Genomic DNA, 13,930 nt, shown 5'->3' with positions numbered 1-13,930 from the left:
CTTAGAGTCCGTCTGTCCTCACTCGACATCGTGATCGTTCGCAGGCGCAGCAGCCGGTGTAGAATAACCTCATTAAAACAAAGTTCCTGTTTTCCAAGCAAAATATTCCTTATAATAATTTTTTTTTTAAAGTCAAAGGAAGAGAAATACAGGAAGTGATATCAAATACATCAGCCCCAAAGTGCGTAAACACGGGACCAGATCCTCCACTGCTGTCAATCAGGAGCAACACCCAATTTGCACCAGCTAAGGCTCTGGCCCAAGACACCTATACCTTTTTCCATGAGGTAGCAGCAACTCTTTATGCAATATACACTAAAATACCACTGCCCCCACCTACAAACTACCCATGATTACTCTGGGTCGAAAAGATGTGACCATAAAAAGCTCTGAGAACTTATCATGTGGTTTCCCTTTAGCAGCCTGTGTCCACCCTAGTGCTGCTATAGAATAAGCAGAGCGGGACCCAGCCCTGAAGGTTGCTGTAGTGATGATCCTTTAGAGGTATAACAGGACTAAAACTAATGGCAGCTACAGTAGATGGAATTCCAGCTCCTGAAGGTCTTGATGGTATTCTTTGAGGCCTCCCAGGGACCCTCACTAGAGAGCTGGAGGTTCTGGGATCAGGCAGCAGTTGGTTATAAAAAGCCACGTTACCAACAGTCTGGTGTTTATTCATCAAATAATTCAGCAAAATTCCCGCTGATCCCATGACACCCTGAGACAAAGGTTCCCCTGATAATCCACAGAACCCCCAGGAAAGGGCTTATGGTTTTAATGCACTCCAGAAAAGTGCTACAGCCACACGCAGCGCTTGTCTGACTTCAAACGCATTCCTCTGAGATCTCCTTGGAACCCCAAACCTCCCTTGTCCAGGATGAGGGAGTTCCTTAATTGGCAAAGACAACAGGAAACAGACCTGTTTCTACAGTCCTTTCTTCTGGGACTCCAAGCATCTCTCCTGGCCACCATGATGGCTTGGCTAACGTGGTCTGGTTCTGCAATCTTCAGTAATATTAGCTGCAAAGGTGCCCACAGTAAAGGCCCTCGTAATCTGCGGTTCACTTTTCACCCTCCATCAGCGTCCCTCTCCAGATGCAGCTGGGCTCTCTTCCAATACCCCACAGCTTCCGATGTCCAACTCCACCTCAATCCCAGTTGGCTGTAAGGGAAGCCAAGAGGAACTTAAGCTCACATATCTAAGGGCTTGTCTATACCGAGGCATCCAGGAAAGTTAATCCGAATTAACTGAAGGCATGAATTTGAACTGGATTAGTGAAACCATATTAAATCCTGGTGTGAACACCCTCATTCAGAATTAAAGTGGCTTTAATTCAGTTTATTTTAATTCACTTCCAAAGTGAAATAAGTAAATACACACAGGGATTTAATGTGATTTAACTGATCCATTTCAAATTCACACATTTAGTTAATTTGGAAAAACTTTTCTCTATGTCCCCATGTAGACAAGCCCTAAGAGTCCATAATTAAGGGCACATCTGTACCTACTATCAGTGTTGCACTGTAAACTCTTTGGGGACAGGGATCGTCTTTAACTATTTTATTTAGTGTCCAGTACAATATGGCTCTGATTTTGATTTGGGTTTACGGACACCACTGCAATACAAATACACTCAACAGCAACTTGGCTCAGAAACGGAAACAGAATATAGGGCCAGAGCTTCAGGTGATATAAATCACCATAGATCCAGTGATTTCAATGGAGTTACATGGATTTACACCATCTGAGGGCTTGGCCCATAGTATCTAATTTGAAGCTGCAGTGAGAACAATACGATATAGTCACCCATGTTAGTAACTGACCAGGACACCTGAGCCAATGTGCTTCCTCTTGCCAGTAGTTGTATGGGATCTTTAACGACCATGCATAGTCAGGAGTGTTTTGATGGAACGACTGAGTCAGTGTGACCCAAATTAGAAATGGAGCAACTGATTTAGTATGTCCGGAATGATAAAATGGGCCATTTAGAAGCGGGGGAAATGCATGCACTTCCACAGTTTATAGCTTGGTTGTATTTTCTTCAAGTCCCCAAAGCCCATCACAGAGTCCTGCTGGTGACTTTTGAATGAAGCCAGAGTTCTTGCATTACTTCCCTAAGGACTCAGTCCTTGCCTGGGATCCTATCTCTGACTTAACTCCAAACCACCTTCTCCATAGCCATCCCCACCATTCCCAGACGGGGTCTCCAGGAAAGGCTCACCTGCCGGGGCGATTTTGTTAAGGAAGCAATGCGATGGGTGCTAGCTTGTCCCCAAGTGCCTTCTCTGCTCTCTAACAGCACCCGGGTGCTGGGCACAAAACTCCAGGAGCGACCTAGGGCTGGTTTCAGGTGACCACTGCTGCCATCTCTGGTCACGTGGTTAGTCACCTGGAATGCAACAAACCAGCTTATCAGTTCCAGCCAGTTACCAGCAATAACTGCTACTTCTTGCAATGAAACACTGGGACACTTAGAACATAATGGCCATACTGGGTCAGACCCAAGGTCCATCAAGCCCAGTGTCCTGTCCTCTGACAGTGGCCAATGCCAGGTGCCCTAAAGGGAATGAACAGAACAGGTAATCATCAAGTGATCCATCCCCTGTCACCCAATCTCAGCTTCTGGCAAACAGAGGCTAGGGACACCATTCCTGCCCATCCTGGCTAGTAGCCATTGATGGACCTATCTTCCATTACTCTAATTAGCTCCCTTTTGAACCCCGTCATAGTTTTGGCCTTCACAATACCATCTGGCAAGGAGTTCCAGAGGTTGACAGTGCGTTGCATGAAAAAATACTTTCTTGTGTCTGTTTTAAACCTGCTACCTATTAATTTCATTTGGTGTCCCCTTGTTCTTGTATTATAAGAAGGAGTAAATAACACTTCCTTATTTACTTTCTCACACCAGTCATGATTATATAGACCTCTATCATATCCCCCCTTAGTCGCCTCTTCTCCAAGCTGAAAAGTCCCAGTCTTATTAATCTCTCCTCATACGGAAGCCGTTCCATACCCCTAATCATTTTTGTTGCCCTTTTCTGAACCTTTTCCAATTCCAATATAACTCTTTTGAGATGGAGTGACCACATCTGCACGCAGTATTCAAGATGTGGGCGTACCATGGATTTATAGAGAGGCAACATGATATTTTCTGTCTTATTATCTATCCATTTCTTGATGATGAGGAAGCTAATGGATGCAATCAGCCGCTTCCACTGAGCTTTGTTCCTTTCCTTCCTTTGCCCCTTGTCATGACTGGCCATGCTGCCCGTCCAGTGCTTAATTTGTAATGAAAGAGGTGCCGGGGCACAAGCAAGTTTTTTTACTTTCATAACTGACTCGGGAGGCCCATAGGTGCCGGGGCTAAGAATTGCCCGGCCTAGAGGTGCCGGGGCTAAGAACTGCCCGGCCCAGAGGTGCCGGGGCTAAGAACTGCCCGGCCCAGAGGTGCCGGGGCTAAGAACTGCCCGGCCCAGAGGTGCCGGGGCTAAGAACTGCCCGGCCCAGAGGTGCCGGGGCTCAGCCCTGGCACAAATTAAGCCCCGTGCCCTTCGAAATATCATCCGGTGTGGCTCTTTGTGCCGTCTCCAGTGGCTAGGCCATGTATACAGGTTTACAAATGCGTTACTGCTTCCAAGCTTATCTTTTAGCTCAAGCAGTACTGGACAAGCTTCCCCAAGCAGGCAGTTCTCCAGTCCAAATCCCTGCCTGGCCACCACTTTATGTTTTAGAAACATGAACCTCCACTACTTGAGCTAAAGCACCAGGTCTGTTAGCTCAAATGGGTTCAATTGACTACACCTGCTCTAGCCATTAGAGGGAGACAAAAAGCCACAGTGTGTTCGCATGGGTAACACAAACGGCTTCGATAAGACCTGTGCGTTGGCTTAAAATGAATGCTGGCCCCAGATTGGCCATGAAGCAAGGAGAGGCCAATGTATAGCTAACTCCCTCATTCCTGGGAACTGCAGTGCCTCCCAGGCGGTGAGTTTAACCTTGAATCTGTGACCGTTCTGCCCCTCTGCTTCTTTGCTTGCTGCTTTATGGGTGATCAGAGCAACGGCAAAGCCGGATTCTCCCCATACATTTTAGTGCCCGCTCCAATATATTGACTATTCGTGATGCTTCACAGCCAGGACCTCCCCATTCGGCACATTGATCGGGGTCACAGCATTCCTCCTAGGAGTCAAACCCTCTGTGCAAACGCCCAGAACCAAAGGACAGAGCACAGAGGTCCCATCCGTTTATAAATGCTGTAATGCCCTGTACCGACCCAAAGACAACTGGCTCAAGGGCCACTCTGGCAACTAGCCAGGCACCTAGATCATATAGGAATCTACATCAGTTGTTGCCTCAGAGAACAATGCAAACAGCCCTGTCATCTACCTGTCCTGAACTCCTCCGGGACAGATTCACCTCTGTCATAATTCTCTGCCCCCAAATTCTTTTCAACTCCGGGTCCCCTGCTCCCAGCCCAGGAAGAGCAACTGGCCAACGAACTCACCACAACAGCCATGCTCAGTTCTCTGGCGAGTGTCTTCAGTTCCCTGGCCAGCTGCATCATGATGGCCAAGCCTGTGGATGACGATACAATAGCATTTCAGGGCTTGCTTCCATCGGCAGTTTCTTCGAGACCTAGGACCCTCTCCTGAGAGAATGAATCAGGAGCAGTTCCCTCAGTCCTCCGCACTCCCACCCAGGCAGGTGACCCCGATATATTATGTACTTAGTGCAGTTGATACATGCTTATTTGTCAGTCCCTGGATATTTCTCGTATCCAGGGAACAAACCTAGCATAGGCAGCAGCAGTTCCATCTTTCCCTCCTCCACCCCCAACACGCACCCCATTAACGGGCACCACCCCTGAGCCAGGGGGACCAGTGCTAGAATAATATCGCCACCTAGCTCTTCTACGGTGCTTCTCATCAACAGATCTCAAAGTGCGTTACAAAGGAGGGCAGTAGTATTATCCCCATTTTACAGATGGGGTAACTGAGAAGGAAAGCAACTTGTGCAAGGTCATCCCATAAGCCAGGGGGAGAGCCAAGAATAGATCTCCCCTGAGTCCCAGTCGAGTGCTTTATCCACTAGGCCACAATGCCTTCCCCCACTAGGCCACATGACTGTCCATGATCCATTCAACCCTTTGCCTCTCTACTAAGACTGCCACCTGGCCCTAATTGTGATGGTGACCAGCGTGCACACTTGTCCTCTAGAAACCGGACTGCGAGTCTCCTGCTTGTTTCAGGCCACCAGACAGCAGCTAGGTGACATTTTCCCCACTGACTTCCAATAACTACAGGCCAGATGGCTCAGAGGACTGGCAATGGGCAATGGAGTCCCTCACTCTTAGGCACAATCAAATGCAGCCCAAGTCAGTAGTGACTAGAAGTTACGCTCTGGCCTACGTGAAGTGTTTTACCAGTGGCCGTCCAGTTCCAGATCAATCCAGCCCCGCCACCCCCAGCTTACTAGAAATCAGTGACAAAAATCTGTAGAGGTTCCAGCAGCCCCACAAAATTCTGACGAGTAAGAAATCAGCTAGGTGTTCGAGCTTATCTGGGAGGGAGCGAATAAGGGGGTATCTGAATGGTACATCTTTAGGTGGTCTCCAGTAAGTGCATTGTATCTGCTGCACTGTTATATAACCCTACACCGCCCTGGAATAAAACACAACAACAAAATTTTCCTCTCCCCATTCCACGGGGGCTCAGGGATCAGACTATACTGGGGCTCATCGACAGCATAGAATACCAGCTGGAAACGTTGCAGGTAATTAGCAAGATCCGGAAGAAATACTGAAATTGTCTGTCCCACCATGGGTAGCTCAGTGTTTCTTTGCTGCAGAGACCCAGTTTCGAATCCTCAAACCGTGCTCGCTCCGCGGCGCCCCTCACTCACCCTCCGCCTGCCTGCCGCCGAGGAGCGGGCAAATCACCGCTGAGACGGAGTCAACCACCAGCACCTTCACCGGCCCCGAGGAGCTCAGGACCTGGGGAGTGAAGCACAGAGTGTGTGAGGGCAACACACAGGGCACCAAGTGCCACGCAGAGTGGCACCAGTACAACGTATGCCAGCACAGGATGCGTGGCCATCAGCAGCTCTGGGGCAGGATGAAGAGATCGGAGTCCTGAAGAAGCCTGGAAATCCTGATGTCAACAGAACAGTCTGCCCGATCCTGCCCGTTCGGACTCAAGTGAGCAGCCCCGCGGCTTCCCAGGATCGGGCCACCACCCTGACTGGGTGGATCTTTACACAATCACAGCGAGAGAGCCAGAGCCCCACCTGCTGGGACACGCTGCACCGGAGTTCCTGTAACACATCCAGCATTTTATAGACATCGAACACCCGGGCCACTTGAATCCTCTGCAGAGCCTCCACCTGCAGGGAGAGGAGAGCAGAAGCATCACGCAGAGACAGCTCATTCAGACCCAGCCTCACCCTCTCCAGGAACCGCACCATCCTCCAAACCCAAACAAGACCTTTCAAAGTCCGGGTGGCTACAATATGTTCGAACCTGGTGCCCAGCATTCCCAGCCAACACGTCTACAAGCATCTTTAATCCAAGGGTCCTCAACCCTGCCCACTGCCCCCATGTAGCAGTGCCATTATCCCCACTTTACAGGTGGGAAAACTGAGGCCCAGAATAATTAAGGCCAATGTTTGGCAGCTTAAATCGATAACAAGGGACCCGATTAGGTGGCCTGATTCTCAGGAGGTGCTGGGCACCCAGGGCTCCCACTGAGCCAGGAAAGGAAGGTTTGGTGCTCATAGAGGGAGCCAGGGGAAGCCCAAGAAGACAGAAGGCTGCAGCACGGAATTGCCTGGAAGTCCATCAGAGGAAAAATCGGATTCCTGGGTATCCCTGCTGGTTCAGGGGCAGGCCACTGTCAGCGACAGCAGCCGAGAAGTCACTAGTTCCGCTGCTCTTGACGCTGGAAGCAGTCGGGGTCAGGGATGCAGCCACACTGACCTGCTCCTCTTCATCCCCTGTCCTGGTCTGAGCCAGCTGGAGCAGGCGAGAGGCCGTGAACCCGCCCGTGGAGTCGACGTAGAGGACGTTCTGCTTGAGGTCGTGGGACGTGCTCACGGCTATGCTGAGGCACACCTAGGAGGGAGAGCGCGTGGATGGATCTCACCCCATTGCAGCCGTCCTTCCTAAAGGAGGGGCTTGTTTTCATACTGAACCCAGCACGTTACACCTGAGCCAAGCTAAGGAGCGGGCTCGCTGTCTGCAAACCACTATCACGCAGTCATATAGTGACAGGAGAGCGGAGCCACCAGGGCCCTTCACCTCTGCTAGCAGGGAGACTGACACAGACCTCACCAAACAGATCCAGGCCTTGGATTCCACTTGGGCACCTGCCATGTGCTCTAGATAAAGCCTGGTTCACAGCTCACAGCCCCCCGTTTCGGACATGGCGCAAGACGAGTCAGTTTAACGCATCTCCTTCTTTGGGCTAGTAGCTGAAGAAGATCAGTGGCCACAGGGGGTAGGATGAGTCTGGATTCTTGCCAGATGTGCGGCAACAGCTGTTTTTTTATCTTCAATTGTTGTAAATATCCCAGTTTAGCACCCCAATGAGCACAGTATCAACCATCAAACAATGAAAGGTGGAGTAACAAAGGAGGCCCGAGCTCCCTCTTCCCTGTGGATGCAGAATGTGCCACAGGTGATGGGGTGTAGGGAGCTGCCACCTTAAATAACTGGGGGAGGGGGAGGAATTATAACATCTGCTCTGTTAGGCACAGAACCGCCCACCTGTGTCTTGCCACTGCTGGGCGCTCCTGTGAGCTCGGTCACTTCACCAGTGTACAGGCCAGAGTCCAGCAGCTTATCCAAGCTAAAGGAGAAACACACGACAACAACGAGAATCAATCCTGAGCTAATGGAGGCTGGAAATCAGCTAGTGTCTCAGATATACTCAGCCAACACATCCACATCCCCACGGACTCTCCCCCGGTCCTCTCACTCCTCTTTCTGTTTCTGGCGAGGGAGGAAAAACGACAGCAGGGCAGGTATAGGAACGGAGTCCTGAACGGGAAAGGCCTTTGCCTTGTTGGCAGCTCTGGAGGTGGGAACGCAGCATGAAGGCGACAGGTGGGCTTCTCTGAGGGGTCGCACTTGATTATTATAACCAGTAGGGAAGGAGAAAAGGGGAGTGGTCGATACCAAGTATCGAACTGTTCATTTCGATCCCTGGTCCTCACGCTCAGGGCCATCACGACTCAATGCTGTTCCGGCAGCAGTAACCATCCTTAATGGCTCAAATCGCCACCTGGGCAAATGCTTATAACGTTCTGCAACCGAATGGGATAAAAATCTCCAGCCAGGATGCAGCAACTGTGCAAGTGCTCGGGGAGATGAATACAATGGGGGGGTCAGAGCAAGGGTCAATTGCAGGAGTGGAGGCTGGTGGCTTGAAATAGGTGACTAGTGCTAACATGCTAATGCTGTGGACCGGCAAAGCAGAATCTCTCTCTACTCAAGAGACAGCCCTGCTGCTTCCAGGTGCACAAGGTCTCCGGCTCAGTCCCTGTTGGAAGGGAATCCTGACAGATACCGCGTCAGCTCAGATCTCAGCCAAGCGGCTGGAGCTGTCTCCAGGTTGAAGCTTGAAGTCCAACTTGTCTTCTGGCAACAGAGGGTGGGGAAGGGAAAAACAATTCAGCTTTAACCCTTGCCCTCTCCCCTTCGCGTGGGACGTCCTCACCTCTTGCTCCCTGTGGACAGGATGGCTGTGGTGCTCTTGAGTTCCTCGTAGAGATCCGCCCCGTTGACAGGAAAGGCTGAAAACTGTGCCAGCAACACACGTCTCACGGCGACCAGGGCCTGTGTGGACAGACGGCCATCCCCAAATGGGACACTGAAGAATTCGGAAACAGCTCTGTGGCACGGACCATCTTTGTACTGTGCCTAGTACAATGGGTTGTGGTCCATGACTGGGGCTGCTAGGAGACTACCTCAGTACAAAGAATGAGGACTTCCCCAGAGAAGGAGCCTTTGCAGACAGATGGAAGGCCCTAAGGAACATCGGGCCAGATCTACAGCGCCCAGCAGACAGACTGATGCATTGTTAGCCCAGTCGTGCATGAGGGTGAGGTCTCTGCAGACAGACGACCCACATCAAAGCATTTGGCTAAACATGGCTCTCTCCGGCAGGCTACAGCTTTAGCTCCCAGATTGAACATCAACACCAAGGAATCTCTTCTCACCTTGTAGGACAGGCAGCACTTCCGGGCAACTTCCTCCAGGTCCGAGGAGACAAGGTCCACCACTGCAAGTAACAGTCAGAGATAAGCAGCTGGAGGCCAAAATGTAACAGCCCTGGAATGCCAGAGAACTCCTCAGATATAACACACGGTGACACTATTCTGCCCTGTCCTCCCCGAGCCAGAAGACAGAGCCAAATCCAGTTTTGGGCAGTGAGACCTAACATGCAGCCGTACCCACTCATAGACGCCGAGCTGTGTTATCTGAGCTCAGCCCAATGGCTAGCAGTGGTGAATCAAAGGAACGCTCACAGAAGATGTCACAGGGCTAGTCTGAGACACGTTCACTCTTGGGTTTGTAAAGGAGCACGGAGCATAAAGTGAACGGCCTTTGGGGCTTATCAATCACCCGCTGGCAAACCCACGGCACCGTCGTCGTCAGCTGCTCAGGAGCGGCGCGGGACTGCAACGGCAGGGAGCGCGACACGGCAGGACCCCAGTGCGTTGGCAGAGTGGCGTGGAAGCCCAAGACGGGAATAGCAGATAGCGCCTAAGTGCAGCATTTCAGTGTCCCTGCAGAGCGTGGAGAGGCTCAGCGGACAACGCATGACATAAAATATACAAGATGTGCCAAGTGCCAAAATGCTGCGGTGCTGGACGCTACTCCAGAGCCTGAGGGCACATCTCCACGGCAATACGATGTGTGACTGCAGCACACGTAGACACACCTGAGCTAGCGTCGAGCTGGCAAGCTCGGCTAACTGTAGCAACGAAGCCACGGCACACTCTACACACTGTACAGGCCTTACACACCCGCTTGGGACCCCGTGTATGTTCTCGAGTGGCCACTGCCGCGGTGTCACTGCTAGTGTTACTCGCGCTGGCTAGGTCAAAGCTATGTCTCCGTGTGCTGCATTCGCACTTGCCGCGCAGACATCGCCTTAGATACAGAGATGAGCCAGACACAGCTCCGTGGTGTCTGGCTGCCTTAACGGGCTTCAGGTACATACCCCCTAACACTGCTGAGGAAGGCATGAGCCCCATCTCCTACGCTACACTGCTCCAGGGAGAGCGCAGAGTCCAGTAGGAGGATCTGGGAATGCTCCTGGAGCACAATACTGAGCTCCCAGCCAGTCCCGCCCGTCGGTGCAGGAGCACGGCCAGTGGGCGAGAGAGCTCTGTGCCCTTCCCTGACTACTCCCCAGGGTTCGCCCAGAAGTCCAGGTGGGGGAGATCCTAGTGCTAAGACCCCGGGCTGCCCCTTTACCTGTAGCGATGCTGTTGGCTTTCAGAAGCTGGATCATCTCTGCCGTGAGGCCGGGGCAGAGGCCTGCTCGGAGTATCACCATGTCCCTGTGACAGCCCCTGAAGGGAAGGGGACAGGATCTCTATGTGGGGCGGCCGAGCGCCACGCAGTCCTGCACCCTGCACAAGAGAGAAGAGGGCGGGTCTGTTATTCCGGGGACACGGAAACACCATTGCCCTTTACTCTCTGTACCACCACCTGCGTCTTGGTTGCAGCTCCGTGAACAAAGCCACGGCCAAGTCCCGCGGCCAGCACTGCGAGCAAGGACCAGTGCACTGCGCACCAGGGAGCGTCTCTCGGGATCAGGGATTGTCAGAATCTGAACGACAAGTTTGTGTAGCCCTCCACTAGCTCACAGCGGTTCCTGGATCCTGCAGCTGCAGGGTCATGCACAATTATTACCAGGGTCATGCACAATTATTATTTATTGCTCGTCTTGTGCCAGCAGCTGGAAGTGGTCATGAGGGATCCAGTGGGCTAGGCGCTGGCCGCACACAATGAAAAGCCAGTCCCTGCTCTATCTTTTCAAGAGGAGCGAGGTCTCCAAGCCCTTTGCGCTGGTCCCAGCATCTTTTCTTTAACGCGGTCGTGGCCGGGAGTTTGGCAGGGTAGAAATCAGAGAGCGTCTGCGCCCAGCTCTGACATTGCTAGCGAGGAATATGCATGCACGACACCTCCAAGCCGTTTGCCAGGGGATGGCAGGACCTTTGTGACTGCATCAGGACCTCAGGCCTGGCTGCAGGGAAACAAGCAGTCCTAGGGAACCTTCTTCCTAGTGTGTAGGACTAACCAGCATGCAAATAATAAAGTCATACAAATAATACAGAATCCCAGAAGAGCCCAGTGCGCTGACACCCCTTCCCGGAGCACCAGCCGAGCAGGCAGAAGAACACGACTCTGAACACGGGCATCGCTCCATTCCCATCCAGCCGCTCTCCCGACACACACACGGGGCAGCCTGTCCCACCTCGCTTCCAGGGCAGGACCCGGACTAAGCAACCGCGTTACGGGGCTCTTGCAGACGGACGGCGGGGCTAGCAAACCTGGCACCCCCCGCCCCGAGGACAGGGCAGCCCCACAGCGAAAGGGGACGGGAACCAGCTCTGCCCCACAACAGCTGCAGAGCACCCGGCCGCTGGCAAGCGCAGCCCTGAGCGGAGAGCGACCAGAGGCCCCGATTTCAGAGAGCCGGTCCATATAGTCGGGGCTGTGTCTTATATAGGCACCCACTGCCCCTCCCCCACCCATCCCAATTGGTCCCACTTGCTCTCCGAGCATCCCCGGGGACCCCGGCACCCCTGGGCTTGCTGCGTCAGTTATGAATGTAAAAACCTTGCTTGGGCCCCCGCCCCGCTTGCATTACACACCCCGCCTGACCCACCCGCCCCCGCTGCCCCCCAGGCGGACGCCGCTCACCTGCGAACACCATGCCCCACACAGCTCAGCTCCCCAAGCCTGCCTCTGCCTCCACTTCCTGCTCCTCTGCCGGGTTCAGAGAGCAAACAGCAAGGCCCGAGCTGTCTATCTCCACCTGCTGGCTGCCTGGGGAGAGCCGGAGGAGGAGGGAAACTCCAGCCGCAGCAGGAAAACACTACCCATGTGTGCTTTCCTGAACCAGGGCCTTGTCCCCCCCGCTTTGCCACAAGTTTGAAATCATTCTAGAATAACAAATGGTTTGCACTTCTATAGCCCCTTCCTTCCCGGATCTCAAAGCCATCAGATTACAATCACTAGAGCGACTGATAACCCCTAAAAAGCAACAGAGGGTCCTGTGGCACCTTTGAGACTAACAGAAGTATTGGAGCATAAGCTTTCGTGGGTAAGAACCTCACTTCTTCAGATGCAAGGTGCCACAGGACCCTCTGTTGCTTTTTACAGATTCAGACTAACACGGCTACCCCTCTGATACTTGATAACCCCTAAGGTGACAGTGGCCACCATCCTACAATCAGATCCACATGGGGGCGGGGGGGGGGGACCTCTGTGATCTCACGGTAGGATCGAGGCCTATCATAACTGAAAGACGTTAGCAACAGATCCCCCCTTTCTCTTTTGTCAGTTGTTTGATTTAGCAGCACTTCGCACAATCCTTTCCATTGCTTCTCTGTATAGTCCGTTGGGCCCCACACCTGCAATGAGCTTCCGTGCACACAGGCAGGCCGGCTACCTTAGTTAGCCCCCCTCCTGCATGTGTTTAACTTCATTCATGTGGGCAGCCCCGTCACGGGCAACGAGGCTACGCTCGGGCATATAACTCAGCGCACGCGTGAGCAGGATTTTAATTGTTTAGCCCAGATCCTCAGAGATGTTTAGGCTCCTAACTCCCATTGAAATCTAGACCCCTAACGCCTATTGATTTCAACTGAAGTTGGGAGCCTGAATACCTTTGAAAGGCTGGGTCTCTCTTCCTTGCTGAAATCCCCCTCACTGAGAAAGCAGAAAGAAAAACCTTTCCGCACTGTTTTTAATAGCAATTTGTAAAAAATTTAAAAGATACCAGGGCCCCTGTTAGAAACAAACACTGGTTAACAATAATACCACTGGGCATGCATACAACACGCAGGTATCTTCAGATCACAGCATACTAACCAGCTTGCTGTAGAAATCCCTTGTCAACGACCCCAAACTGCTCTGAATCTGGTATATGACTTAAAAGCACCACAACTTTACTATGGCTCAGCAAGACAACTGCGGAAAGGAGGTGTGGGAGGAGGAAAAAAAAAAATCCAAACCTATTCCCAGCTGGGATGCATTTCTAATCAGCTGCTTTGTGGAAGGATGTGACTTTCTTGCCAGCCAGAATTAGCACAGGTGAGTGCCATTCAGTGCCTCCCCTGATCTATAAATAGTGGGAAGGGGGGGGGGGGGGAGTTTGTGGATTAATTGCTAAAATAGCAGATACTGCTAGTGTTTGGGGAAGGGATAGTTGGGGAAGAGTGTTAGTGCTGCGAGGGGGAAATTTTGAAAAGGAGGTGCAGCAGCAGCAAAAGTTAACGAAGTAGAGTAAACTAATATTGAGATTAGCTAGAGAATAGAGCCAGGCTTAGAACTGAAAAGCAAGATATACTAGGCTGCTGCTTTTTCGGGCTGAAGGTTACTAGGCTCTGTCTCTCTCTTTCTGGACTGATCCCTGATGAATGTTAGGAGCAAAGATTCATTCTTATAGAGGCTTGTATCAAGTGGGCAAGGATTGCAAGTTGGAGCTCCTTCTTTTCTCTTGCCTAAACTGCTAACTAGGAGAGGTTCATGAAATGCGGCTCTTTATTTCTGTGAGGGTCTCTAGGAAACAGTAAATACAATCTGCAAACTAAGGCAGCAGAAAGGAAACCTCTTAAATAGTCACTGTAAGGGAGCAGGCAACTCAACTTGGATCAGAAAGTCAGTTACTTACGATGTTGCTCCTTCATATA

The 13,930-nt window shown here is 51.8% G+C and overlaps 1 protein-coding gene across 4 annotated transcripts; it reads right to left on the bottom strand.

Annotated features, from left to right (window-relative positions):
* Window positions 1-653: 653 nt before the first annotated feature.
* RAD51D (RAD51 paralog D) lies at window positions 654-13,232 on the bottom strand. 4 transcript variants are annotated; one of them, XM_065572997.1, is made up of 11 exons: window positions 13,110-13,232; window positions 10,482-10,639; window positions 9,218-9,279; window positions 8,716-8,834; window positions 7,764-7,845; window positions 6,975-7,109; window positions 6,287-6,382; window positions 5,903-5,993; window positions 4,506-4,576; window positions 2,223-2,390; window positions 654-1,162 (listed from the first exon to the last, which is right to left on the bottom strand). In XM_065572997.1, the coding sequence occupies exons 2-11, from the start codon at window positions 10,561-10,563 to the stop codon at window positions 1,079-1,081; spliced, it is 990 nt and encodes a 329-aa protein (XP_065429069.1). In that variant the 5' UTR covers window positions 10,564-10,639; window positions 13,110-13,232; the 3' UTR covers window positions 654-1,078. The 4 variants fall into 4 exon arrangements, with proteins under 4 accessions (XP_065429069.1, XP_005309892.2, XP_065429070.1 ...); XM_005309835.5 differs by lacking the exon at window positions 13,110-13,232 and adding an exon at window positions 11,937-12,056; XM_065572998.1 differs by lacking the exon at window positions 13,110-13,232 and adding an exon at window positions 11,937-11,991 and having other exon boundaries at window positions 10,482-11,292.
* Window positions 13,233-13,930: the final 698 nt, after the last annotated feature.

The sequence above is a fragment of the Chrysemys picta genome, chromosome 19 (genome assembly GCF_011386835.1).
Source record: "Chrysemys picta bellii isolate R12L10 chromosome 19, ASM1138683v2, whole genome shotgun sequence".
Taxonomy (NCBI): Eukaryota; Metazoa; Chordata; order Testudines; family Emydidae; genus Chrysemys; species Chrysemys picta.
Note: the sequence above shows the minus strand (reverse complement) of the source record. Positions and strands in the feature narration are given on the sequence as shown.